Source organism: Molothrus ater, chromosome 1, assembly GCF_012460135.2.
Source record: "Molothrus ater isolate BHLD 08-10-18 breed brown headed cowbird chromosome 1, BPBGC_Mater_1.1, whole genome shotgun sequence".
Lineage (NCBI taxonomy): Eukaryota > Metazoa > Chordata > Aves > Passeriformes > Icteridae > Molothrus > Molothrus ater.
This window is the reverse complement of record NC_050478.2, coordinates 130,631,298-130,656,943: the sequence shown is the minus strand read 5'-3', so window position 1 is coordinate 130,656,943 and position 25,646 is coordinate 130,631,298. Positions and strand designations below refer to the sequence as shown.

The 25,646-nt window shown below is 42.3% G+C and overlaps 2 protein-coding genes across 3 annotated transcripts; one reads left to right on the top strand and one right to left on the bottom strand.

The window, feature by feature from the left end:
* The first annotated feature begins 2,062 nt into the window (after positions 1–2,062).
* Positions 2,063–11,597, top strand: ERICH5 (glutamate rich 5). Of its 2 annotated transcripts, none has more exons than XM_036406837.2 (4): positions 2,063–2,157; positions 6,070–6,489; positions 8,447–8,563; positions 11,540–11,597. In XM_036406837.2, the coding sequence occupies exons 1-4, from the start codon at positions 2,103–2,105 to the stop codon at positions 11,560–11,562; spliced, it is 615 nt and encodes a 204-aa protein (XP_036262730.1). In that variant the 5' UTR covers positions 2,063–2,102; the 3' UTR covers positions 11,563–11,597. The 2 variants fall into 2 exon arrangements, with proteins under 2 accessions (XP_036262730.1, XP_036262729.1); XM_036406836.2 differs by lacking the exon at positions 11,540–11,597 and adding an exon at positions 8,663–8,875.
* Positions 11,598–16,241: 4,644 nt separating this feature from the next.
* Positions 16,242–25,628, bottom strand: RIDA (reactive intermediate imine deaminase A homolog). Its single transcript, XM_036378927.2, has 6 exons — positions 25,497–25,628; positions 21,211–21,316; positions 20,609–20,663; positions 19,701–19,769; positions 18,082–18,137; positions 16,242–17,656 (listed from the first exon to the last, which is right to left on the bottom strand). Exons 1-6 carry the CDS (start codon positions 25,556–25,558, stop codon positions 17,594–17,596), a joined length of 411 nt encoding a protein of 136 aa, XP_036234820.1. The 5' UTR covers positions 25,559–25,628; the 3' UTR covers positions 16,242–17,593.
* Positions 25,629–25,646: the final 18 nt, after the last annotated feature.

Here is a 25,646-nt window from a genome sequence, read left to right as displayed (position 1 = left end):
AGTGTGTAGCTATCCTGGGGGATGTGTCTGTGCTGAGTGCTCTGCAGAGGGCACACGTTGGCCAAGCCTGGCCTGGCCGTGGCGATCCGGCCGAAACTCTGAGGTGCAGCCCTGTCCCAGCGTGGCCCTGCCCATGCCCAGCTCCAGCACTGGCTCTGTTATGCCCAGACTTCCTGCCCAAAAGATGCAACTTCTCCTTCACACAGGAAGAGGGAAGACCATGACATTGTTAATTAGTGTTTGTGGGAGTCACCTGCCAAAATGCCGTTGGGCTCTCATTTCTATTTCTGTATCCTATCCAAGGCCTGTTTAAAGAACATGAAGTACAGAGCACCCCCGGTGAGCCTTGCTGCCAGCACACACTGACCCGTGCTCCTCTCTCTGGCCTTGTAAACCCTGAGTTCCTTTCTCTGCTGCATCAGTCAGCTGGATGGGAGATGCACTCTGCACAGCTCACCCTTTAGTTGGGACAGGAGGGAAGCAGGTATAAAGCACTGCAGGCAAGAGAATGAACTGAATATAAAATTCCCTTTCTTATTTCCCTCAGTGCCCAGTGTTTGATGAGCCTGTCCTGGCAGCCCATGCTCCATACTTACTTCTCTGAAAGGTCACAGAAGCAAGGTGGGATATCAGGTTTGTTTCCTGGCATGTCAGGCTTCCTCAGCTTTGGAGTCCCAGGCACTTCTATTTCCTACCTGTGGCGGCAGAGCAGTGGGATGCCTGGGTGTCTCCATCTGTGCTGTACAGGAAATCCCCACATGCTGTGTAGGGAATTGAGCTCGCTCCCACCACAGCAGTAAGGATTTCACACCAGCAGCATGAATGTTAAATATTTCTGAAATTAATTTTCAAGTTGCTAAGCCCCTTTTTGCACTTCTGCTTTTGTTGTCACAGAGCAACGCATTTTGCTAATTGTAAAGTTACCAGCATTTCAGTGTCTAGCGTCTCATAATAATCTTATTTATAGCTACATAGAAATCTATAGAGCAATGGATATTTTTTCTGTTGTTTTCTAAAAGCATCCTGAAAATTAATTCAAACTGAGGAAGCAGAAACTATTGCAGAAATTATTGGAGTAATTGCTACGGCTGTACCTTGGCTGTGGAACATCACAAACCCTGGAAAAATGTTCAAATACAATATGATTTGTCTGAATAAATTTATGGGTGGATAAAAAAAGTTCATTTAGAACATAATCAAATTATGTTCTATGTCTTGGGTGCAATACATACATTATCTGCTCATGCAAGCAAATGTGTGGCAAAGATTCTTCATTCTTACACTCTGGGAAGTTTTTAGGTCACCTCAGCATTCCTGGACATCTGTTGATTTGCCTGTAAGCAAATATAAAAATATTATCTTTATTTTACCTTTCAGGCTGATGGTAAGGATGTTGCAGGTGGCCGCTGAACCCAGAGGACTCCGCAAACCAGGGATTCCTTTTTGCCTCCGAGTTGCTGAGACCCCAGGGATCCGTCTGTCTGTCCCTTTCAATCCCACGGGTGCATCCCGCAGCTGTTCCTGTGCGCAGAGAGGGCTGGCAGCGGGGCTGCGGCTCCTGTGTGTGTAGGAGCCCACCCCCGGGATGCTCAAACCACATACAGGTAGTGCAGATAACCCAGCCCTGCTGCTCCTATCCCCGGGTCCGGTCTGGGGTTCCCTGCAGACACCCCACACCCTCAGTCTCAGGTTCACAAGCTCAGCCACATTCACGGACCGCCGAACACCGGCGTGGCCTCCGAGTCCGTCTAATACAGCTGCCCAGACCTGCACCCTCTCAGCCGGGCTGCAGGTCTCCTCTACCCGCTGCTATCGTGGCTCGAAGCTGGTTTACGAGGTTTAACCCCAGGGTTAAACTCCGGGGCACACGGACCTGCAGTCCCTTCCCTGCGGCTGCCACTCACACCTTGCGGCACCCTGACACGGCGCAGGAATCCGCCCCGGGGCAGCTGGCCAGGCCTGAGCGCCGGGGGAGGCTCCAGCGCCGGGGCCGCCCCCCGGCTCCGCAGCTCGGTGCTGCCCAGGGCCGCGCCAGCCGCGCTCCGAGCCGAGCCGAGCCGAGCCGGCCGTCGGGAGCGGCTGCAGAGCCCGCCGGCCCCGCCATGGGCTGCTCCAGCAGCGCCCGCAGCCGCCCCCAGGAGCCGCCGCAGCTGCCGGGTGAGCGGGGCGGGCGAGCCGGGCGGGGGGAGCCCGCAGAGCTCTTCGGGGATGCGGGGCCGCGCTGCGCTCAGGTGCTCCCGTCCCGTCCCGTCCCGTCCCGTCCCGTCCCATTCCATTCCCTCCTGTCCCATTCCGTCCCGTCCCGTCCCATTCCATTCCCTCCTGTCCGTCCGTCCCGTCCATCCGTCCTGTCCCATTCCGTCCCGTGCCGTCCATTCCATTCAGTCCCGTCGCGGGGAAGGCGCCGCGGGTGCGCGTCCCACAGAAACCCCAGAAGCGGGGCCAGGAGCCCGTCGGGCTTCCCTTGGCTTTTAATTCTGCCCGCGCCGTGGAGGGAGCTGCGCCCCGCGAGTGATGGCTTCGAAACTGGTGTTTCTTGTGAATGAGTGCCCAAGTCACTTCCACTCCGCTCCGCAGGCTTTTGTTTGTTTGTTTGTTTAATTTCCAGATACATCCTGCTGTTGGTCTTTTTGTGTAGTACCTTGCCAGTCTAGTGCCCTTTCTTTCCTTCTTTAAAAGAATAATGAACTGGCAATATTTGACCCTGCTGTCCTTCCTTTTTCTTACAAAATCCACCCCGACATAGTGTGCAGCATCGACAATGTTCCTGTGGCTTTAATTGGCTCAAGTCACAGCAGACTAATTTTGTGAGCAAGGTATATTTGCGGGATGTTCCATAAGAATATCCTTGCTATTCAGTAGAACTAAACAGAACTTTGTTTCCATATTCATCATATTTCACTCTTTGCTCCAAGGAAGGTTTGGAAACACTTCTGTAAGAACCTGAATGCTGCAATTACAGGAATTGTCCTCTCCAGAAAGATACATCTCGAAGGCAGACCCAAAAAGTTGTTTGCATTTCATTTTACTGCATTTCTTTCCTATATTCTTGAGTTATGATCTGTTGCTGTTTCTCTGCCTGCAGCATCCGTGGTTTTTGCATGGGTTTATATTCTGTGTGTTGTCTTGTGGTGCTGTGGCTTGTGACTGCAGAGAGGAGAGCAGGTTGTGGGCTGAGCATTGTCTGTGCCCCCACAGAGCCAGCACAGATCTGCTGAAAGTATCAGGAGAAACCTCTTTATGCTGTACCTGCTGTCTCAGTCACCTGGTCAATGTACCAATTGCTCTGCCTTTCCAACCTCCACTAAATGATACCTGCACAAGAGCACTAAAGGGCTCAAAGAAACAGCAGAAGTCATTTATTCTGAGTATTTTAATTATTCTGTATAAAAGCAAGTTCATGGCAGGATGGGTCATGAAATGTTCTAAATACATACGCTAATTTCATGGCAAGGATGAAATGCAGTTTGTAATTACAGCTGAAAGATCTGCATTAATTTGGCAATCACTAACCAGATATGTTAACAATTTGCTATTTACTTTAATAAGAAAAGATAATTTTCTTATTTTTCTCTAAATAAGTCAATAGAGGAAAATGGGAAAATGTATTTCATTTTCTTCCATTGATGTGTAATTCATAAAACTTTGAGGCTTTTCCAAAAGGAAAGAAGTCAAAGAGAAAATACTGTAGCCATGGTCCACATACATTCACTGTGTTTTTCTTTTTTTCTCCAGCTAAAAGAGTCTACAGCAGGAGAAATAAAAATTTTAAATTTAAAAATAAAATAAACCAAAGGAATCCTAGGAATGCTGACTGCCACATGATGTTCATTTTTCTTGGGGATAAAGATATTGAACAGATTACTGAGAGGATTTATTTTTTCCATATTAGGGAATTCTTTGCATTTCAAATGAGAGCACAGGAATGCTTCCAGGGTTTCCAGCAGTGCAGATCTTGTTGCATGGCAGTGTTTTATAATCCAATTTATATAAAACATTTTGATGTAGAGAGAGCTAGCTGGAAGTTATAGGGCTGGTGCTTATAGCAGCTGCAGGAAATTCTTAGTAATAATACATTTGAATTGTTTCTTTTACTGCTAACATGAATTAAAACTCTGTATAACATGCTAATTTTCATGGCTCATTTGTTTCTGTCTGTAGGCTTTAAATGATCTCTCTCCATCTGGCAATGAGCAAGGTGAAGGTGTGAAAAGTGTCTAAAGCGATGAAAAATAAAAATGAAAACATCAAATTTCTGGTCTCTGAGCATACATTACTTTTTAATCACTGCTTAGAGTAGCTTAAGTTAAACATTTACTCACTATTATTCTGATTTGGTATCTGTTTCACTTTGAACTTCATTTTAGGAAAAGGAGTGCTTGGGAGACAAGGTGTAATAGAGATCTAGAGAAAGCAACCAGGGAAATATATTTGCTGTTTCTCATAGTGCAAGAACTGCCACTTGATGAAATGACCAGCAGCAGGCTTAAAACCAGCGAAGATGTGTTTTACAGGGGGTGTGAGTGGGCTGCAGCCCTCATTCCCATTGGGTATAGTGGAGACTGAGTGTAAACAGGTTGCAAAGGGGCTTGAACAGGTTGACAGAAGAATTCCACTGACAGATTGACACTCAGCCCCGTGGGCTGGGGCCCTCTGCCCTTCCCCCTGCCCCTGGCAGCTCTCAGAGGCAGGGTCTTGCCCTGGGGGGGGTCTGTTGTCAGAGACCCATTGCTGAGTTTGCGTCCTGTTGCTGCATTCTAAATTGCCATACCACTGTGGATTTGGAGGGGTTGTTTGGAACTTGGATGATTTGACAGTTCCTGGGACAAATGAGACTTTATCTGTCTCATAGTCAAAATTGCCTTCTGTCTGTCTCGACAGTCCAGATTCTCAATTCTTGCTCTTCTTCTGGCTTAGCCATCCTTCCCTGGGTCTGTAGGTACATGCTGACAAGGTGACTCTCGTTGGGGAGCTGTTTTGTTTGAAAGAACTCTAAACTTACTTTAATGGCAGCAGTATTCAAGCAGATGTTTTAAGAGCAGGGTGTACTACTTCTTTTCCTGTTCATCTATGTCTATATGAACATGTGTAGATGTGTTCATCTGTGAACAGTATCATATGGTTCTGCTTACTGGCTTTGACACTGCAATCATATTTTTTTCAGAAAATACAGTTTTTCCAGTTTTGTAATTATTATGTAAACAGATTTCATGCTTGAATTACCAGGGGTTTCATCCTGACATTCTTTAGGAAAAGGTTAAGTACAAAATCCTGTCAAACTGAATTTCATTAGAATGTGAGTAAGTCAGTCTGATAGGTAGGTATAGCTCATTTTGAGTCTTCAGCTTTTATCCTTAAATACCTGTCAAAGTAATTTTGTCAATTCTTTACTCATATTTTTTTTTTCTGCCAAACCCCATTGCTTTGCTAGCCAATAAGTTGATGAAAGATGAAAGAAGTGGAAGTCTTAATTTGTTTAGGCTTCCTGTTGCTGATTTTTTTTGTTAGACAAATCATAGTATGAATAGTAGTTTAGTATTGAAAAAGACAAAGTGGTTTTTGTTTTAAGAGGTGAATACTGCTCATCCTCTGGGCTTTCAGGGGCTTTATTTAGTTCACCTGAAGGTACCACCAGAACTTCTCACACACAGCCCAGGACAGCAGCTCCCTCACACTCCCCACATTGATGCTGTGCTTGGTTTGGGGCAGGAAAAGGTGCTTCCTCGCAGTATCCCATCACCAGCACACCACCTGCACACTGCAGATTCAAAAGGGGAAATGTAATAGAACATTGACTTGCAAACAAGTCTGCTCTCTTAATATAAAAATGTATTGCATGCATCAAATGAAAACTTATTTTTACTGTAAGAGCCACACCATCTTCTACTGGATATGTGTGGATATGTGCAGCAGACCTGTGAGGGAGTGTTTTCCCTAGCCAGGAGGGAGCTCTTTGTCAGGTACTGCTTGTGTGGTTCACTGTGGGTTTAGTTGTCATCCAGCTTATGTGCCCATTCACCAATTATCTGTAATTCTCTTTTTCCTTCCTTGCCCTGCTGTAACTAAAAGCATCCTCAGGTGCAAACACCCTGACTGCAGATGACCATGGAACTGCAGCTGACCAAGCCCAGCTGGAGCCAGCAGAGCGTGTGAGCCTTGCCTCGGAGGAGAGCAGCCCGGGCGAGCAGCTGCCGGGAGAGGAGGCTTCAGCCACGCTCCTGGACGTGGAGGGACAGACAGAGTCGGTCAGTAAAAGGGAGGAGCCAGAGGGCACCGAGCCGCTGCCTGCAGGAGAGGAGGAGAGCTCCGAGCTGCCCTCTGTGTGGCGAGAGGAGAGCAGGGGCCCCTCACCACCGGCACCAGGAGAAGATGCTGGGGCACCATCTCCAGAACCAGCAGAGGACAGTGGGCTGGTAGAGGGCAGTGACAGCTCTCTAGTGGAAGTCGTCGAGAAAGTACATATTACTGAAGAGGAGCACCTCGCTGAGGGTAATATTTGTGCTTTCATAAATTCAGGAGACCAAAATTTACCTCCAGGGACTTCTGTGTGGGTCCTCTTGGCTGTACTAAGAGCCTCAAATGAGCTTCTGGAGTCAGAATTTGGTCCAGGGAGTCTGTACAATGTGAGGCATAGAAGAATGTGGCTGGGGAAGCCTCGGATTTACAAGTCCAAGCTGTAAGAAATTTAATCAGCATTTCCACATCTTCTATTTAATTTCATGTCCTTTTTATTCTTAGCAGGTAAAATGTCCCACCATACCCCTCATTTAAAACATTGTATCTCTGGGTAGCTCAGAGACATTCCTTAATATTTGCTCAGCCCAAGGCTCAATTATTTAGTCACATGTACTATATATTAAATTATGAATTACTAATTATTAATTGTGTGTCAACTGTCCCTGCACACATAAAGCTGGATGTAGAAGAAAAAGCATCTCTTTGATGCACACTTGGACACTTGGCATCTCCAGTGTGTCCTTGAAGCTTGGCTACAAGACAAGCAGAATAGAAGCAGTAGTGGAGAGATATAGGGCTGTTTTTGCACCAATGCTTGGAGATGACTGGGTGGGGAAGCAGTGGTGTCTGAGGTGATGGGGATTTCCATGTGCTGTGGAGGACCTCTAGCAGGAGGTGTGCTCCTTCCTGGAAATTGCAGGCTATGCTCCTCCTTGGGCTAGTGCCCAGAGGACATGGACTGCACTTGCCAAAGATGAACACTTCACAGGAGGAATAAAATTTCTCCTAAAAGGTACAAAGTAGCTCAGTAAGGAATCAGATGCGTTCCTGGGGTAGCTCTTCTTCAGGGAACAAGCAGGTGAAGCACATGAGGAGTATTTCCCTGCAGGGAGACATCCTCACTCCACTTGGGCCTTGCAGAAGTGCGAGGTGCAGAAGGACTGATCCATGTGAATTCCAGAGCCAGTTACACGCACTGCCACTACTCCTGTGGCTTTGTGCTGCTTGTCTCTGAACTGGCTCTATGAATCCCAGTCTTTGCTCATCCTTTGTAGCTGAGCATGGTTGTTGGAGTGCTTTGTTCTCTCCTGTGTCTCTTCATGGAAGAGTTTTGTCCTCTACATAATCATCTATCCTTTGGAATAAAGCCTTGTTTTATGTAAGCAGTAAATGACGGGTTGCTCACCTGTTAAACACACATCCTGCCCAGCTGCAAACTCCAATTTCATTATTCACCATTTGTAAGCCTGAGCACCGTGCCAGAGGCAGAGCAGCACACCCTGGACCTTGTGCTGTCACATCTCATCAGTAGAAACATGTTTACAGTTGTCTGTCTCTCTGAAGATGAGTTGTGTGGCTTCTAGCGCCAAGTCATGTGTGCAAGGCGAGTGAATGAAGCTTTTGGGGATAAAGAGTTTTGCTCCTATTATTTCCATGGTAGAAGGAATGCCTTAACTTGTGTTCACTCTCTTCCTCTCTTCTGAGGAAGAAGGGATTTTCTATTTTGATGCTATGGTACATATGAGACTTAGCATTTGTTTTGCTTTCCCTTTATGCTTTCATAGCTATGGGAGGAAATGAGTTAGGCAGCAGCTTCCCTGGGAAAGCAGGGTTTCAGCCAGACTTGGATGTTACCATGTTTTCTATTTCTGTTTCTTTTCCAATTGCAAATAAAACTGCACATCTATGAAATAAAATACAGGAAAAAATAATTTGAGCAGAAATATACTCATTATTTCCTTTGGATACAGCATCAAGGGGATTTTGTGAAAGCATTAGGAGAACTTCATGAGCATGAGGCAACCATATTTCAGCTGGATGATGAAACGTGTTTGTTTTCCTGTTTGTTCTCTCTGGGTTCGTTCAGGGGATACCTTGATAATGTGCATTGGAGCGTTTACAAAACAGAATCAGGTTTACAGAAAGAAGCTGGGACACTTGGTGCTTTTTTAGTGGATCCTAATTTGATCTCCATGGTTACCATTCCCAGGTGAGACGGGAGAACAGGTGGAAACTGAGCTGCTCAGTGAGACAGTAAGTGAAGGGCCTGAAACAAAAGAAGAAGAAACAGGAGAAGCTGTGGATAGTGCAGCAGCGACAGAGATAGGTATGTTGACAGAGGAGGGAAGGACCACATGGGTTATTGTTTAAGAGACAGCAAAGACTGTCCTGTCCCTATTGAGCATATCTTGTTATTCCCCTGTAGGCATACAGCTGCTTTCTGCATTTTTACACAAGAGAATCAAAAATACTTTACAGTAAAAGACATTTTTGGAAGCAACCAATTGGAAGTCATGCTTTTTACATGGGTCATCTTTATATAATATACGAGCCTTATCAGTGATAACTTTTCCCACTTTGGGAAGAATGGTAGACTGTAACATGCAGTCTTGGAAAATAAAAACCTTTGTTAAAGTCATGACTCTGCTTATTATTATTTGCAGGCTTGTCTTTGTAAGCTAAGCCTTAATGCTGCTTTGTGATTTCCATTCTGTGCCAGTCATTTTAGATCCCCTTGTTCTCCTTATCAGCTGAAATCAGCAGTGTGGTGCTGTGATGAAAGCACATTACACAGCATATTCAGTCACATGGTGGGAAGGAAAAGTCACAGGCCAAATAAAGTTCCTCTGGAAAACTGTCACATCAGTGAAGAGAAAAATTAAAGGGGATAAGATTATCCCTCTGGCAGACTTTGAGATTATGGTCAAAATTCTGTCACCACTGTCTTGCTACAAAAGTTATTTCTTCTTCTTCCTTCACATTCACTAAGAACCTCACATGTGAGTCTATCATGTAAGGTGCTCACATGCCACAGAAGGCAGAATTAGAATCACAGAATAATTTAGGTTGGAAAAGACCATTGAGTCCATCTGTTAACTCAGCCCTGCCAGGTCCATCACTAAATCTTGTTCCTAAGTGCTGCATCCACATGTTTTTTGAACACCTTCCAGGGATGGTAATTCCAGCACCACAGGTTACCCTGTGGTATTGCTGGAATGTGGAAAAGGATGAGTAGGTAATGCAGCTGCCCCTTTCCCCCAGCAAATGTTATTGCAATAGCTGGAATCACCTTCTCCCTCTCCCCTCCCCCCTAATCACTGTAGTACTTGGTCATGCTCAAAATCTCTCTGGGCTAGCAGGTATTTCTGTAATTCAGAAGAGAACAGCTTCAGCAGAAAGGGTGGCAGATACCTTACATCAGTGTCTTTCATGACTTCCCAAGGAGCCCCTTGCACCTGGGGTGAGCAGTCTTTGGTTCCTTCCCAGTGCTAGGATGTGTCACAGCCTTAGGGCAAGCCAGCTGTTGCACTGCTGCTAATGCTCCTGCCAGAGGGCTAAGGGAAATGGTGTTCTTTGTTAAAAGCTCCTATGCTTTTGCAAAGAATCATCTCTCTGTGCTATGAATTCAGCAAAGCACTTAACTTGGTTCTAGGAAACCTCAAAGAACATCTTCCTGCTCCTGAGGAGTAAGAGAACCGTAGAAAGGCTTGGGTTGGAATGGACCTTAAAGATCACCTAGTTTCAACCCTCCTGCCATGGGCAGGGATGCCACCCATTAGATCAGGTTGGTCAGAGCTCCTTCCAACTTTGTCTTGAACATTACTAGAAATTTCACCCAGTGATGATTACAGCTTTATTGAAATTCTTCCTGCATTTGCATGCTTTGACAGTATTCTCCCCAACAGTTTTGTAAGGGAGCAGAAAGAGCAGCCCTACTTCTGTGTCTGTAATGCATTTCAGATGATGGGAGTGCACTGACCCAGCTCAGAGAACAGCTGCAGGCAAGAGGAGCAAACAATGCTAAGAAGGGAATACTGATCATTTAAACCTGGGATTCTGTGTAAGGGAGCAATTCTTCCATCTTGAAAGGATATTGGAGAAATAAAGCAAGATTCTGGGCAGGAATGCAAGACTGCTTAAGGGAATGGAAAAATTCTTACTTTGAGAGACATCAAAAACATTCACAGCTTTGTCTCTAGGAGGGTATGACTAAGAGGATACAAGCTGATCCTAGTTCAAAAAAAGTTTAAAATAGGGCTCTAAAGGTAGCTGATATCCACCTGAGAACAAGGGAATGCTCAGTAACATACTAAGTGTTGAATTTGAAACCATTAAAGGGACTTGGCTTTTTTCATGTTATATTAACAGTCTTCTTAGTCACAGAGAATCACTGCAGTTGGATGTCTTTTATTGGTCACCTTCATTCCCATGCAAAATTTCCCACCTTTCCTGTGTTCCTTACCCACCCTCATGGAACACCACAACTCAGTGTGAGGAAGTCCCACATTCTCATGTTCCCTACCCTTGCTGAGTCTCCTAGCTGGGAAAGGAGTACTTTGAGCTGGGATGGCCAGACCCTGTGATTTCAGCCAGTCACCCCCTTGGGCACTGTCTTTTAGCTATTGAGTGAGCCCCAGAGCTTCTCAGCTGCTGATGGCCAACAGTAGCTTCAGGGGCTGGACACAGTTCCTCAGCCATACTTTGTCATGGAGTAGCTGAGGTAGAAAAATACCTCTGGAGCTTGTCTAGTCCTGCTCAAGCAGGAACAGGTTGTTCTGCTGGATTTTGAATCCCCAGGGGTGGAGACTCCATCAATTGTGTGCAGCCTATTTCCATAACTTAACTGTCCTTACAGTAAAGGAAAAAAAATAACCTTGTCTTTAAAAGGGCACTTCAGTTTGTGCCCTTTTTGTCTCTTGTCCTTACTTAGGATTTACTGTCCATGAAATGCCTGCCTCTGTGTCAGATCTGACTGGGAGGATGTAGTGATTTCAAAAGTTGTTAAGAGAAAAGGCAGCAGGGTGAGGAGGAGAAGAGACTGTAGCAGTGACTCACAGAGGTGATGTTAATGTCTGTGACAGGAACTGTAACTGTGTATGATGGGATGGCGGAAGAGGAAGCAGAACCAGTGGCTGCTTTTAGGTCCATACAGAACATTCTTACAGATTTGGGAGAAGAGCAGATACCCCCTTCATCCTGTGATACTTCCAGGGAACTTTCACTTTGAGTTCCTGTCAGATTTAGTGAATATCAAGTTATACCTTCAATTAATTGCTAAATTAATTTTCTCCATGTGTTTCAGAGACAGCTAATAACAAGGAATAGAAGTTATGTCTCAATGAACGTCCTCTTCTTGGGCCTGCTCTTCTGTTCACATGAATATTTTTAAATTTTATTTGGTTGGGAAAATATAAAGGCTTTTATGGATTGAACCACAAGCTACAGACACATGAATAGGAGGCATCAGAAAAAGTTTTATATAATACAGATTTTTTGAAGTCAAGCTGCCAGGACTTTAAGTTTTTGAAATACTCAAACTTTCATCTCCCTGCCACAGAGTGCCTTCTATACACAGCGGCATAACTTTTCAACAGCAGTATGATCATTCCTTTTTCAATTAGGAGCTTTTCCCAGGTTCAGATTAACTGGCTTCAAATTGTTGAGACCTTCAACCAACATTATATAGCATGAAGAATAGAGTGTAGCTTTTTTCTCTTCAATTACTGTATGTAGGCAGGTCCTCTGAGTGCCTGGACTACCAATGTAGGCAGCTGCTGACATGTACAGCATGTAGAGGACTGGGAGAGGAAATTTACCAAGCTCTAACTAAATGCAGAGGGGAGTTTTCCAGAAAATAGAAGATAACAGAGTGCAGTGTCCAGGACCCAGCTGTGTGCTGCTTACTCCCCATTTTTAAATTCAAATTTTTTGAAGGGATTGTAGTACGATACAGGGGGCTTTTTTAATTGAGTGGGATGTTTTAGTTGTATAAATCCTAGAAGATAACTTCACAGCTGTTAACATTCATGGCCAATAATAACCTGTCTTAAGCTGTGTAGCTCTCCTCATATGCATTTGTGGCTTCTAAAATGGACTTCTAAGAGAGAAAATACAAACCTGTCTAAGAGACAAATATAAGCCTGTTCCCAAAGAAAAGGTTATCTATTATATTTCTCTATGCTATCAGGGACTGTCTGGGTTGTTTTCCAAAATGCTAAATAATAATTTTGGAGATGAAGCTGAATGGCAATACTTTCAAACAAATTTCCTGTGAAAACAGGCCCTGGATAGGATTTGTGTTTTGGGTCAGATAAAGAGTAGAAATTTGTTCTGGTGCTGAATGTTGCAGGATCACAGCATCAATTAGGTTGGAAAACAACTCTAAGTTACTTGAGTCCAAATGTTGGCTGAAGACCACCTTGTCAACTAGACCATGGCAGTAAGTGCCACATCCAGTTATTTCTCATCCAGGGAAGGTGACTCCACCACCACCCTGGGCAGCCCATTCCAATGCTTAACAACCCTTTTTCGTGAAGAAATTCCTCTTGATGTTCAACCTGAACCTCTGCTGGCACAGCTTGAGGCTGTGTCCTGTGCAAAGGAACTCCATATAACACATTGCTGGGGACTGTGTTTACAGGATCTCTAGCATAAGATGTAGGACATGGAGAAACAGGTCAGTTACCTAAAAATGGCAAGCACAATATTGCTCTTTTATTAGCTTTATTGTATAATAGGACTTAACAAAAATCCTAATTGTCACCAGCAAATTATACAAATCCCCTCTAAACGATAATTTCATACTGCATGCATGTCTGACTCCAGCTGACTCTGATTTGTATTAAATAATCTAATTGATATCCTTGGCCTATTAACCTTTTGTATAAGCTGATAGTTCTTGGCTGTATCACTAGATCTAAGGTTTTCTCCTTAGCAGCATTCTTATGAACTTGTCAGTTTCATTTATGTCAACTTCCTGCAGGCAACACTACAAACTTTTAAAACCCAAATGCATACAGTTTTTTAGGGAATTTTTGCTAGGTGGATGTCACTTTTAATTTATTTTTTAGTTTTTCTAGCCTTCTGTAACAGAGAAGCTAAAAGAAGCTGCTAGGTCTATTTAAAAAATCTATTGACATTAAAGTGAGCATCAAAAATACAAACAGAAGTAGTCAGTGTTTTTATCCACATACTCAAACCATCCCATGAAAAGAAGCCATGAAAAACAACACCATGCACTTTCAAGAGCTGGGGAACAGGTACTGAGCAGAATGAGAACACCCCAAAGTGACATGGGACTGGGCTGGGTGTACAGCCATGTTCCAGGATGCCTCAGGCACTTCCATCCTCAGCTGATTTCCTCCTGTGAGCTGGGAATTCAGTTCAGCCACCAGCACATGTACTAGCACAGCCCCACTCCAAAACACAGGAGGTTAAATCGGCAGAGACAGGCTGCCTACTAGCAAGATCATGAACTGCAGTCTGGCAAGCATTAAACTATTTTTAAGCATAAACCAGCAAGAGCTCTGTGACAGAGATCAGTAGTATTCATAGCAACAGAGGAGACTGCACTTGGAAATAAGATTTAAAGATACAAGGGAGTCAAAATGACCTGCTCACCTCAGAGTCACTCTTTCTACCACTGTTGTAACAAGGAAGACAGGTGACTGTGTATGTTCTTCCTCACAGTTCAGCTTCTTCAGGCCATTAAGCAATGCAGATGAAAACAAGAGGAATATAAACCAGGCAGTGACTAAACAGTAGCAGTCTTTCTCAATCATCTTCATCCTTACAAAGTCTATAATCACAACAGGTGAATTCTTTTTCCTCTCCTAAAGAGGAAGTATGCTTGATACTATGTTAAACATGAAAAGTTAAATCACCTAAATTATCAAAATGTGCTTGCTAGAAATATGCTGAACACTCCTGTCCTGAGAAATAAGACATCCCTACCATGCAAATTTCATTGAGATCTAGTATTCATGGTCTGGGAGCTACCAAAGCTTGTACTATGGATAAAGAGCCACTGCTTGCAGTTACTTGCCCCTGCATTCCTGGGACTACTCAGAGGTTGCAAGGAGCAGAAATTCATCTGTCAAACAGCTTTCTCATGTTAAAGGCTGGGAAAAGGAGGATTTGCTGAAATACTTGTGTTCACAGGATACACCTCCAGATCTCAAGCAAAATGGTTTTTTTTTTAAATGCAGTCAAGCATTTTTGAGGATTGTTTTGTATTTTATCAAAAGCTAAACAATCTTCAGTCCTCAACTTCATCTGAGGTAGAAGTAACCATTCCTCACATAAGGGAGTGCTGGGCAGTGCACTTGAAACAACAAGCCTAATTTCCAAGCTAACAAGAAACTTCTGGTAGACATTTTTTTCTAGTTACCAACAAACACAGCCCTAGAAGAGGTTAAATTTTCACCCTGTCAGCTCTGTGCAGACACATACACACACTGTAGGGTCTCAGAAGATCCCAGCACATCTGGCTGGCTGGGGTTGGCTGTTTCACCCAATGAGGAACTGCTTTTAGGTAAACACTGCAACAAGAGCAAGTGCTGGTAGAAGAAGATTGGGACAGTTTATGTGGTTTAAGAGAACAAACACAGTTTCATTAAAACTAGGTACTGAAATTTATTTTTTGCATTATTTAACCTGTAGAGAATATAATCACTTAAAGAAGAGTCTTACTAAAAGAAACACTTGGTAGAACGTACACATTTCAGTACTTTATACATTGCTTAACTTTCACAGAAAGAGAGCTGTTTTGCTGTGTTTTTTTAGTTACATGTGATAGAAACAGATTTTAAATGCCAAAATCAGGATGGCACAAGATGAATTGCAACTTTGTGTTTTGCATGCAGCTCAGTCTAGCACAGGAAAAACAAAACCCTGTTTTTAACATACCTCTATTTAAAACTGGATTTGTTCAATGTCTATGTACTTAGTAGTTTGCAAATTAACCTAGGAGATAGGCTTTTCATATTGGAGAATCATGGGAGTTGGCCTTTTTGTTTTAAAGAATAGAATCAAGTAATATAACTCTGCTTAAATAAAATAAATGTTTTACACTTCTCTGTGGAAGGCTGATTTTTTATTTTGAAACCTACTATGTTAGACCTGTAAATAAGAGCATTTATTTCAGTTATTCTAAACTTCCTCTATCAGAAGAATACATATCAAGAAAATGTCTTGAATGGCTTTGATTTAAATATATAGTCTAAAAACTACAACCGTCTTCACCTGAAGAATCATAAAGCTAAAAGGGAATTTCTGTTCCTGAGTTTTTGCAGAATGGCACCTTACTGATACTTAATGGAAGCAGTACCTTCTGCCTTGTTAGCTGCATCCAGCATGGAACTTTTGCCAGGTGTTTGATTTACATCTCAGTCTCAGACTGTCCCTCACTGTGGAGAGCAGCGGTGTATTCACTCTCCTGCCACCGAAATCACAAGGAGGGCTATGATGGACTTTACCGGCCAATGCTCAACTCAGCACGCCACAAGAACACCGCAGCTGCCACCTAGCGCTGGGTTCCAGGCGGGCACAGCAGGAAGGCAGTCAGCAGTAAGGAGGGACAAACCACTGGGGTTATAAAAGGCTGAACACAGCTCACGTTCAAAACAATTGAAATCAGCTCATGTACAGTGAACTTGAACTAAATCTCCTACAAATCAGTGAAATAGATCCCAACCAAGTAATTACACCTACACAAAACTGTAACAGAGAAACCTAATATAAATGAGGACTTAAACTCCATTTAAAAGTTTAAACATAACTCCATTCAATTACATTATTTTTAATTATTATTAATTAACAAAATGAAGGAACATTGGCTTTGTGTTTCCTAGAAAGTCATAGCCATATTAGTTAGTATTAACTCCTTCCTAACATATCTGACCATGTTTTTTCATAGGTGGGATTGCTTATGGAGTCAGAGCTACAGAGCATAAGATGCCTTATTAGTACAGCCAAGGAGACAGAACAAGAACAGCGACAAAAAGTTTATGCATAGGAGGTTTATTTAGAGAAAAGTCAGGCATTTTTCAAAGGCTGTTTAGAAGTTTGCTGTTTGAAATAACAAAGGCATTATCTTGCTTCTAATAAAAACAATTATCTCCCAGAGAAAGCAAGGTAATACTATAAAAAATCCTTATATCTGCACAGATTTGCTGTGACAACCTCATTATGAATCTTTTTGCTATAATGGTACAACTTATAAGCTCAGTGAAAAGAAGGAATGGCTGTTTCACATCAAATCTAGGACTGGTAAGTAGGGCTGACTGTTCTCACAGTATCTATTTCTACTGGACAGAAGATCAACACAGAGGGATGGGATAAGTTATTACCATCACCAGTTGGAATTCTCAATATTGCTTATTCACCCCATCAAACCAATGCTTCTGACCTTAATGGCAGAGGAAAAAATTACAAGAACTGTAATGATGGTAGCTGAAAGCTTCCTGTCCTGGAGAATTTAATCCTTAGCTATTAGGATGTAGATAATAAGCCTATTCTCTTGGTTCAAATTTGTTATTGAATAAGCAAGCTGGAGACTGTTTTTGTAATGGAGTATCAAACCACAATCAGGAAAAGAAAAGTTTGTTCCCATAATAGACAAGCACATTTTGCAGTTGCAATTTTTATTCTCATTAAACACTTTTTAAATTTTATTGGTCTTTTAAAATCAAAACTGTCAAATTTGAATTGCTATTAAAAAGATCACAAGAAAGGTTACATGTAGATATTAATATCCATCTGATTTATAAAGGTACCACTTCAGAAAATCGTAATTTTCTTCTTTCTGAAATTATTATTGTCTTTGTTAAGCAGTTGCTTATATATGAAAAAATCTGAGTCCCAACAGTAATCTATTATGTAATGAAAGAGGTTAAGAAAATTCAGAAGCAAATACAGTAAACTTCCTCTGAAGATGTATGCTAAGCAATTCATATGTTCTGTTTTCTCAATTCTGTCATTTTTTTAATTTAAAATTTTTTACTAAAGACTTACAATTACAAATCAGTATAGTTTTCCATGTCCAGATCACCCATAGTGTAACTCTAATACATTCACCCAGGTATGTACCTTAATACCTGAATATCCAGTCACCTCCACAAAGGGCAGGTCCTGTCCTGCAATCTGGCTCAGCTGATTTTAGCAGGACTCAGGCACTTTTCAGAGTTTGCCAGTAAAGAACTCACTCTAAGTCCTGAAGAAAGCACCTTTCCTCAGTAAGTTTGCTGATTTCAGCTGTGTGTAACTGCTGTTAGTCAGCTGTAGGAATCGGATATAAAGGAGAAGTATTAACTCAATCTAAAACTGCCATTGTAGGATATCCAGTCTCTACTTATAGTCATGCTGAAGCATCTTGGAGAGGTCCCTGAATGGCAATAGCTTCAATCTCAACTCTGGCCCCCTGTGACAAAACAATGAAGAAACATATTAGGAATTTAATGTATCTATTTTATGAAGCAATTGGATGAACAACACAACTTCATAAAAAACAGAGTGACATTTAAGAGAGATTATATTTCTGACAGTTGTATTACTGATTTAGCAATATTCAGTATGTTGTAAACTCAATTTATGCTTACTTAAGTATCATAACCCCTTATTTCTAATGTTTTATCTATCTCCACCATAAAGAAATAGGTGTCTCACATGCAGATCTCTGACAATGTGTAGGAATAACAATGGTATACTTAGAAAAGAAACTAATTAAGAGTCTTTATTGAAATAATTGCAATCAAAGCTATTTTGGAATCTGAAAAGCTGTCAGAATGCTTCAGTAGTATTCCAGAAAATGTTGGGGTTTTTTGTAGATAGAAAAGTGACACTTACTCTGGGCAAAGCAGCAACTTGATAAGCTGCTCTGGCTGGGAAGTTTGCCTTGAAAACTGTAATTTAAACAGAAAACATCCAGCAATCACTAACCTTGGCTTGATAAAACACAGTTCAAAGTAATCTGCATAAAATGAAATCATTGGAACAGTTTCAGGTTCAAGGCTACAAGACTTCTATGCAGGCCTTGGTTTTGGTTTTTTTTTTGTTTCTTTGTTTTAGTGACTGGCTGCTCTCAATCTCAGCAAGCCACCACTCATCCCCAAGCAGTCAGCTGCAGTTGTGACCTGACAGCCAGTGATAACCTGTATTCTGCTGACACTGCAGGGCCTTCACACCAACTTGGCTGCAAAAGGATGATTAAATCAGAATGGTGATCATCCAGTTTCAAACACCAGGGAGTGGCAGATGGCTCTTTCACAGAAAGAGCAGGAGAGAGAAACAGGCCTCTGCCAAAAGAGTCATGAGCAAAGATCCCAGATTCACATGAACTCATCAGGAGTTCAACCGTACTCATATCAAAGGAAAACAAAGGAAAAATAGGCCCATTTAGACCTGACAATCACAGATACTAGAACAGGGGTAAGGCATGGGGAAGGGTACTGGTAAAGACATAAGAGATGAATTTGTAGAATATTAGAATAGTCCAGACTGAAAGGAACCTTCAGAGATTACATAGTCCAGTTCACCACCATGCCACAGCCAAGAACATCTTTCACTGTATCAGATTGCTCAAAGTCCCATCCAACCTGACTGAGCACTTCCAAGAAATTTGCACAATGAAGTCAAAGTTTTACTAGTGACAGTAATCACAAAACTGTTAATAATGGAAGTGTTGGGGTCCTGCATTGAGATTAAAAAACTCAACGAGAGAACAGCAGCAACTGTTTGCTCAAACTCCAGCTGGAGGTAACAAGTAACTAAGCATGCAGCTGGTCTGGTTTTACCCTGCTCAAGCACTCACACCCCCAGTACATTTTGACAAGTAGGAGACTTGCTTACTTGCTTCTCAATGAGACTTCATTCAAGACCAGATGCTGCTATCTAATTAAAAGCCAAAGCTATATAAATAAGGAGCTCATGCAAATTGTCCCAAATTATTCTGCACAACATGGCTCGTTGGAATCACCTATTTCAGTCTACATTCACTTTTGTTGACCAAGCATTGTTCTTTTTGCTTCAAGGGGAGCAGCATGGCTCCTCCTTGTATAAAGAACGAGCCCTGTCCCATAACAATGGCCCTCAAATTGTTCAAAGATACAGACTTTAAAGAAATAGAGATATAAAATCTGAAATTCAGCATTGGAGGCTGCCTACAGTAGAATTACATCCAGGACAGAAGAACATCAAGCAAGGTAAGAGGCAAAGTATATCAACCTGTAGGGATAGCAGGAGCTCACCTTCACAGGACAGTGAGTTAGTTAGTGGGATGGTAGAACACAAATCCACATGAAATTAGGCACTGCTTGATCTGATACTTGAAATTTTTAAAAAATTTCTACAGGAATTTCAAAGAATATGGAACTACATCGTCTGAGTCATTAAAACACTTTGACTACCATGAACATAATTTGTTCCACAAGCCATAATGGTAAAACACAAGTAAAATATCTACTTACATTGTTTGTAAACATCATTGATATCATTGTAGTCTTTCATGTCTGCCATCAAAACTGTAGTCTTCACAACTAGAAATTATGTAAGTGCAGTTATTTTAGACCTCTGACTTGCATAAAAAATTGAAAAACTTTAGTGCATTTCTTGCTTTTATTTTATACATTTCTCTCAAGTATTCTAAACATTTTGAAAAGTTTTGCAGATATTGACCATTAGAGCTACAACCTAAGGAACCACCTAAAAAAATCTGAGCACCTAGTATGTAATAAAACTTTAGGGAATTAAACCATTCCTGACTAACTCTGAAAAAGCCAAATTCTCCCAAGAGGCACTGAACTGATAAGCAGATCAATTAAAACAGCTGTTGTAAGCCAGCTGCTGGCAATAACTTATATATATCTGCTGCCAGAAAAAAAAGTTCATGGAAGGTCTGAAAATATACTCTGTGCTAGAATTTTTTCCCAGGACTGCCTAACCCAGCATTAATCCTGGTGTGGCTTCACCAGTAGAATCCTCCACCCAAAAATAGTGTCTAGAATACTAACAGCACAGATACAAACCTGCTTTCACCTGGAGCAAAGCCTAGGATGCTTAAAATGCTTGTAGTCACCATAACATTGTCTGTATCCAAGCTTCCCCAGTTGGAATTAAAACATTAGTAGCATTGCCAGAAGTTTTTGGTGAAAGACAGTGTACCATTGATACCCATTGCAAACACTTCCATGTAGATTCATTTCTTTTATTTTTTAACCTAAATTCACAATTTCTTTTGTTTCTTCCAGCTATTGGTAACAATTGAATGTTCAGCAAATAGCTTTTTTCTGGTTTTTTTTAAAGGTCACTTGATGTTTTAATATTTTAATTCAGGTAAAAATAACCACCTGTTTGCCAGAGTCACAGCAGTACTTACCATTGCCATAGTCACAGCCTGCAGCTTTCAGGATTTCTCCCATGTTTTTTAGAGCCTAAAGAAAACGTGAAACAAACATCTTTTAGCTATCAGCTGGTTATATTTATGTAAGTATGTAAATATAACTTGTGACTTGGCTGAAGTTTTACTGTTGAACCAGCAAAACCTCATCTGTCAAAAAAAGACTGACTTAAATAACAATTAATAGGAGGGAGCATCTAATAGTATTAAACCATCCATTCATTAGATGTAAATGCATGATGCACCTCCATCTCATCCTATTATCTCACTCCACCTCTTTGCTGCTGGGGGAGTAAAACTTTCCCTGACTCAAGCCAGGGCTTTTATTGGGGTGTGAACCTTTGCTTCAAGCACTGGTTCTTTCATACCTTCCTACATTAAACAGATTTCTACCCTGACCTTCATGTTTTCCAAGTTGTTGGAAAAAAGACAGCGTTAGTTTAGATGGAATGATTTCCTCCTGCTTTTCCCCCATCTGGACGATGTGATGTGCTCTCGAGCTGCCTCAATTTTTCACAATTCCATCTTTAATTAGACACATGGCAACTCCATTACAAGTTCATTGCTGGAAGACTTCTTACCTGCTTGGCTTCCTCTTTTGCCCCTCCAGAGACAAGCTGCCCAGTGGAAGGCTCCAGCCCAATCTGCCCTGCAATGTACATTGTCCGGTCCACCAGCACGGCTTGGCTGAAAGCACAAGTGCCATGTTAGGTCTAATGCTCCCCCACAAAAACATTTCAAATTTCAAATCCAAAAGCACATTTCAAATTTTCTACAGTACTTTATAATGCATCAGGAAGAAGACTGAAGTTTTGCACGTGCAAGTCTGTACATGCAGTCACACATCAATCTGCTTATGCTTTTGAAGAGCTGGGATTACACCATCTAAGCTCTGCCCTCGAGGAGATAAACCCTGTTTCTTGCACAGGCACAAGGTATAAATGCAGTAACACAACACTAAACTGAGCTACAGGTTCCCCACAGCAAACAGCATAGAGGGAAGGCAGAATAAATAAAAACATTTTTTGCACCTGCCCAGATAAATATTGCATCCCTGTTTGAGAAGCAGACAATACCTTTCAAACACAATTCAGCTGCAGAGCAAGGAAGGAAAAAAAAAAAAGGAAAAGTCAAAAGATATTTAACATTTTTCTTCTTAAACAGGCACTATGATAATGAGTTACAGCTGTGAGGTGACCCTGCACCCTGATTCTCTGGCAGTAATCCTCCAGAGTAATGAATTTGGCTGGTCAGCAAAACACCTTGATCACTCAATTCCCAGAAAAATCACTCTCCTCTCACCAAATAACCTGAGTGACTTCTTTGCTGTGTTAATTCAGAAGAATGCAAAATTCAAGCTATTTGCAAGACATTTATATAAAAATGTCAAGTGTGCTTTTGCTGAAGTCGAGTCAGCAATTATTAACGTCTCTACTACAAAGAGGTTAAAAGTTGAAAGCAAAGATTTAAACTACCTAGCAAACATTATACAAGTGACACAACTTAATTCTCTTCAACCAATAATTAAAAATATTTTGAAAAGAAATTATAGAAAGATTCTTTTGCAAGTGCTTGTGGTGTGTCAACACTGTTTTTCATATCTCTTCTCATTCCACAAGGAAATGCATTGTTTTGACCATTCAGCAACTCTCTCAAGCTACACAAACTAGAGTTAGGCACCTCCCTGAAGTATCTGAAATAGGAGGTTTGCTTCCCTTTAATGTTGATGGAAAAAGAGGGACATATTCAGAGAACATTTTCAGTACATCTCTCAGCTGAGATTCACTCAGTTGGATTGTCTTAATCCATTCACCTCACAAGGTACTAACCTCATCTAGGGACTCAGTCAAATGATCAGGGTTAGGCAGTTTGAACTTCTCATCTCTTCTGTTACACCTGTCCTACATTCTCCTGTAATTTCATGAGGGGAAAAAATAGCCCATAACTTTGTCAGTTATGGTAAACTGTCTTACATGGGAATTATTTTTTCTGTCATCAACTAACAAAACTGGAGTAAATCACAAAACTACACCATACAAAGAAGAGAAACCAGCGAATGGTTTTCTAGCTGACACAGTCTTGTTGATAGAAATGTGTGCATGCATGTAGACATAGGTTTCTTTAGTTTTCTTTCCTACTACTCCTGCTGTGGAGGGAGGCCCTCAGAGCACAACCTTCTGTTTCTGTTTGAAGCAATACAGGGAACTGTGCAACAAGAAGGTATGTGCTCTCCACTAAAATACATTGTCTTGTACTGTTTATCACAAAGCAAATGACAGTGAAATGTTTATCTCAGAGACCTTCTGAGAGTCCTAAATCATTGATAACTTGGGAAAGAACAAGCTGAAGCCTTCTGATACCACTGCCAGATCAACATGAGCAGCAGCCTTATTGTGTCTGCTCAGCTTCCTCCTCTTGGTGTGCTCACCAGGGGAATCCTCCATTCACTGAGGCTAGGAACAATTTACCAGCCAGGGAGTACACTTGAACTGCGCTCAAACGCACGAGTGCAGCTAAGGGAAAATTTCAACTCCACAATCCCCAATCAATTTTTAACTGCAGATGCACCTTGTAACTAGGGCCAGTCATAGCTACTCATTAATCAGCAGGGATGTGATGTGTGTCTAAAGTCAGTCACGTTTCAGTGTGCCTAAATGCATAACTGGGCAGACACTGTGACCTTGGAACAACACTGTCTGTCAGAGAGATGGTGTTAGGAACCATGCTCTGTTAATCAGATCTTCACATAAATGATTGTGGATTAATACAAGAACAGTATCCTTTAAAAAGTTAATAACGTCAATGAGATCTATAGACCCACACATAGATATGTGTCTTTTTATATATCTGTCTACCTACCTACCCATCTCAAGGTACTGGCAAATGGATGCAGTAAAGGAAATAGAAAAATACAGTAAAAATAGGTCACCAAAAAGCATATTGAAGGGCTGTAGCAGAACCAGAAATGCAGCTCATTCATCCCAATCCTTCATTGCCATGTAACCAAGCTCAGACCTCACAGCAGAGATGTGGCAGTTATTTCTTGTGCAACTTCTGCTCTCTGGACTTTGACAAGTTTACTAAAATCTGATAAACTAAGTTAGTGATAAACTTATTGATGTTAGACCTGTCATACATGTAACAGGCTGCACAATAAGCAGTATTTCATCAAAAACTACCAAGAAGCACAACATTTTGGAGTGGAAAGCAATGTTGAAGGCTGGGACAGTGGTGTGGGCATGTGGACAAAGAATTGTTGCCTTCCCGTGTCTTAGATGTTCTCCTGATGCCAAGCAATGCCAGGCCCCTGGCTGCAATCTCCCAACAGTCTATTGTTTACAGAAGCTAACCTTCATGTCATGCCTCTCTGCTTCTATGCTTTTTATTTTTCCATCTTTATAATGCCTATAAGAAGTTTGAAGCTTAGAAAGCTCAGGACACAAAGTAATGGAGACAAAAATGCACCTGGAAGGCACAAAGATGCTATTTGTGAACACAAAGTCTGAATATAGAATTAAAAAATCTTAGAAAACATCCTGGTAAAAGCCCTTTAGTACTTTAGCTATGACAATCTACTATACTGACTGAACATTTTTTCATATCCAAATTGCAAAGAGAAACCTTTCTCCAATTAAAGCTGGGATTTTTATTTTAATTATATACAAAACTACTACAGCAACATACTTGTGAAAACGTTGAACATCTTACATATTTTTACAGCAGTTAAGTTTTTAGACTGAAAAACATTTATAACTATTCAAAAAAAGAAAGAAATTTTCAATTCCAAGGCATTGATTTCTCCATCTAACCAAGCTCAACCTGGATTGGGCTCAGCCTTCACTCTGTATCACCTGCATAGACAGCATCTCTAGCTTCCCTGCACAACATGCTTGTCTCTAGCCAAGCACCTCTTTCTGGAGAACAATCATTCTTCTTCTTTTTTTTTAATTCACTCCTTACCACTAATTTCAGAATGATTTTCCCAAACTAACTTTTTGAACTATCCCCCCTCCCCCTATGGGGCTGCAGTTTGCAGTGGCCCCACAGCCCCACTCGTGCTTTGGGACTCCAGGTGCCCCTGGGGGTTACTGGGGAGGGGGGACCAGGACTGGCCCCTGCTCAGGGTCCTGCCTTCACCTCAGCCCAGGCCTGCTTGACAGACCCCCCAGGGACCTGCCAAAACCCCGCCAGCAAAACCTGCTCCTGCACCTCCTGAGAGACTTCCCGCTCCCAAAATCACAGAATTGTTAGGGTTGGAAGGGTCCTCTGGAGATCATTCAGTCCAACCCCCCTGCCAAGGCATGGGCACCTGGAGTAGGTTACACAGGAACGCATTCAGCTGGGTTTGGAACGTCTCCAGAGAGGGACAAGCTACAGACTCCCTGGGCAGCCTGCTCCACTGCTCTGCCACTCTCAATATAAAGAAATTCTTCCTCATGTTGAGCTGAAACTTCTTGTGTTCTAGTTTACGGCCATTGCCCCTTGTCCTGTCAATGGGCACCACCCTCCTGGCACCTGTCTGTGAGGTATTAATAGGTGTTGATGAGATCCCCTCTCAGTCTTCTCCAGACTAAACAGCTCCCCCAGTCTCTCCTCAGGTGCTCCAGACCCCTCACCATCTTTGTGCCCCTCTACTGACCCTCTCCAGTAGCTCCTTGATTTTCTTGCACTGAGGAGCCCAGAATTAGACACAGTTCTCCAGATGTGGCCTCACTAGGGCTGAGCAGAGGGGCAGGATCACCTCCCTCGACCTGCTGGCCACTCTTCCCAACGCATCCAGGAAAGCATTGGCTGCAAGGACTCTACCGGCTCATAATCAACTTGTTATCCACCAAGACTCTCAGATCTTTCTGAGCTAAGGCATTACCTGTAGGGACCCAGTGCAGGGGCTTTAGTAGTGCTGATTATTTTCTTCACGAGCGAGGCCATGGCGGGAGCTGGTCCCGAAGCTGTAGTGACTGCTGGGGCCTCCCCTCCTGCACTCTCTCCTCTTAGCGTTCGCCGTAGCACGCCCCGC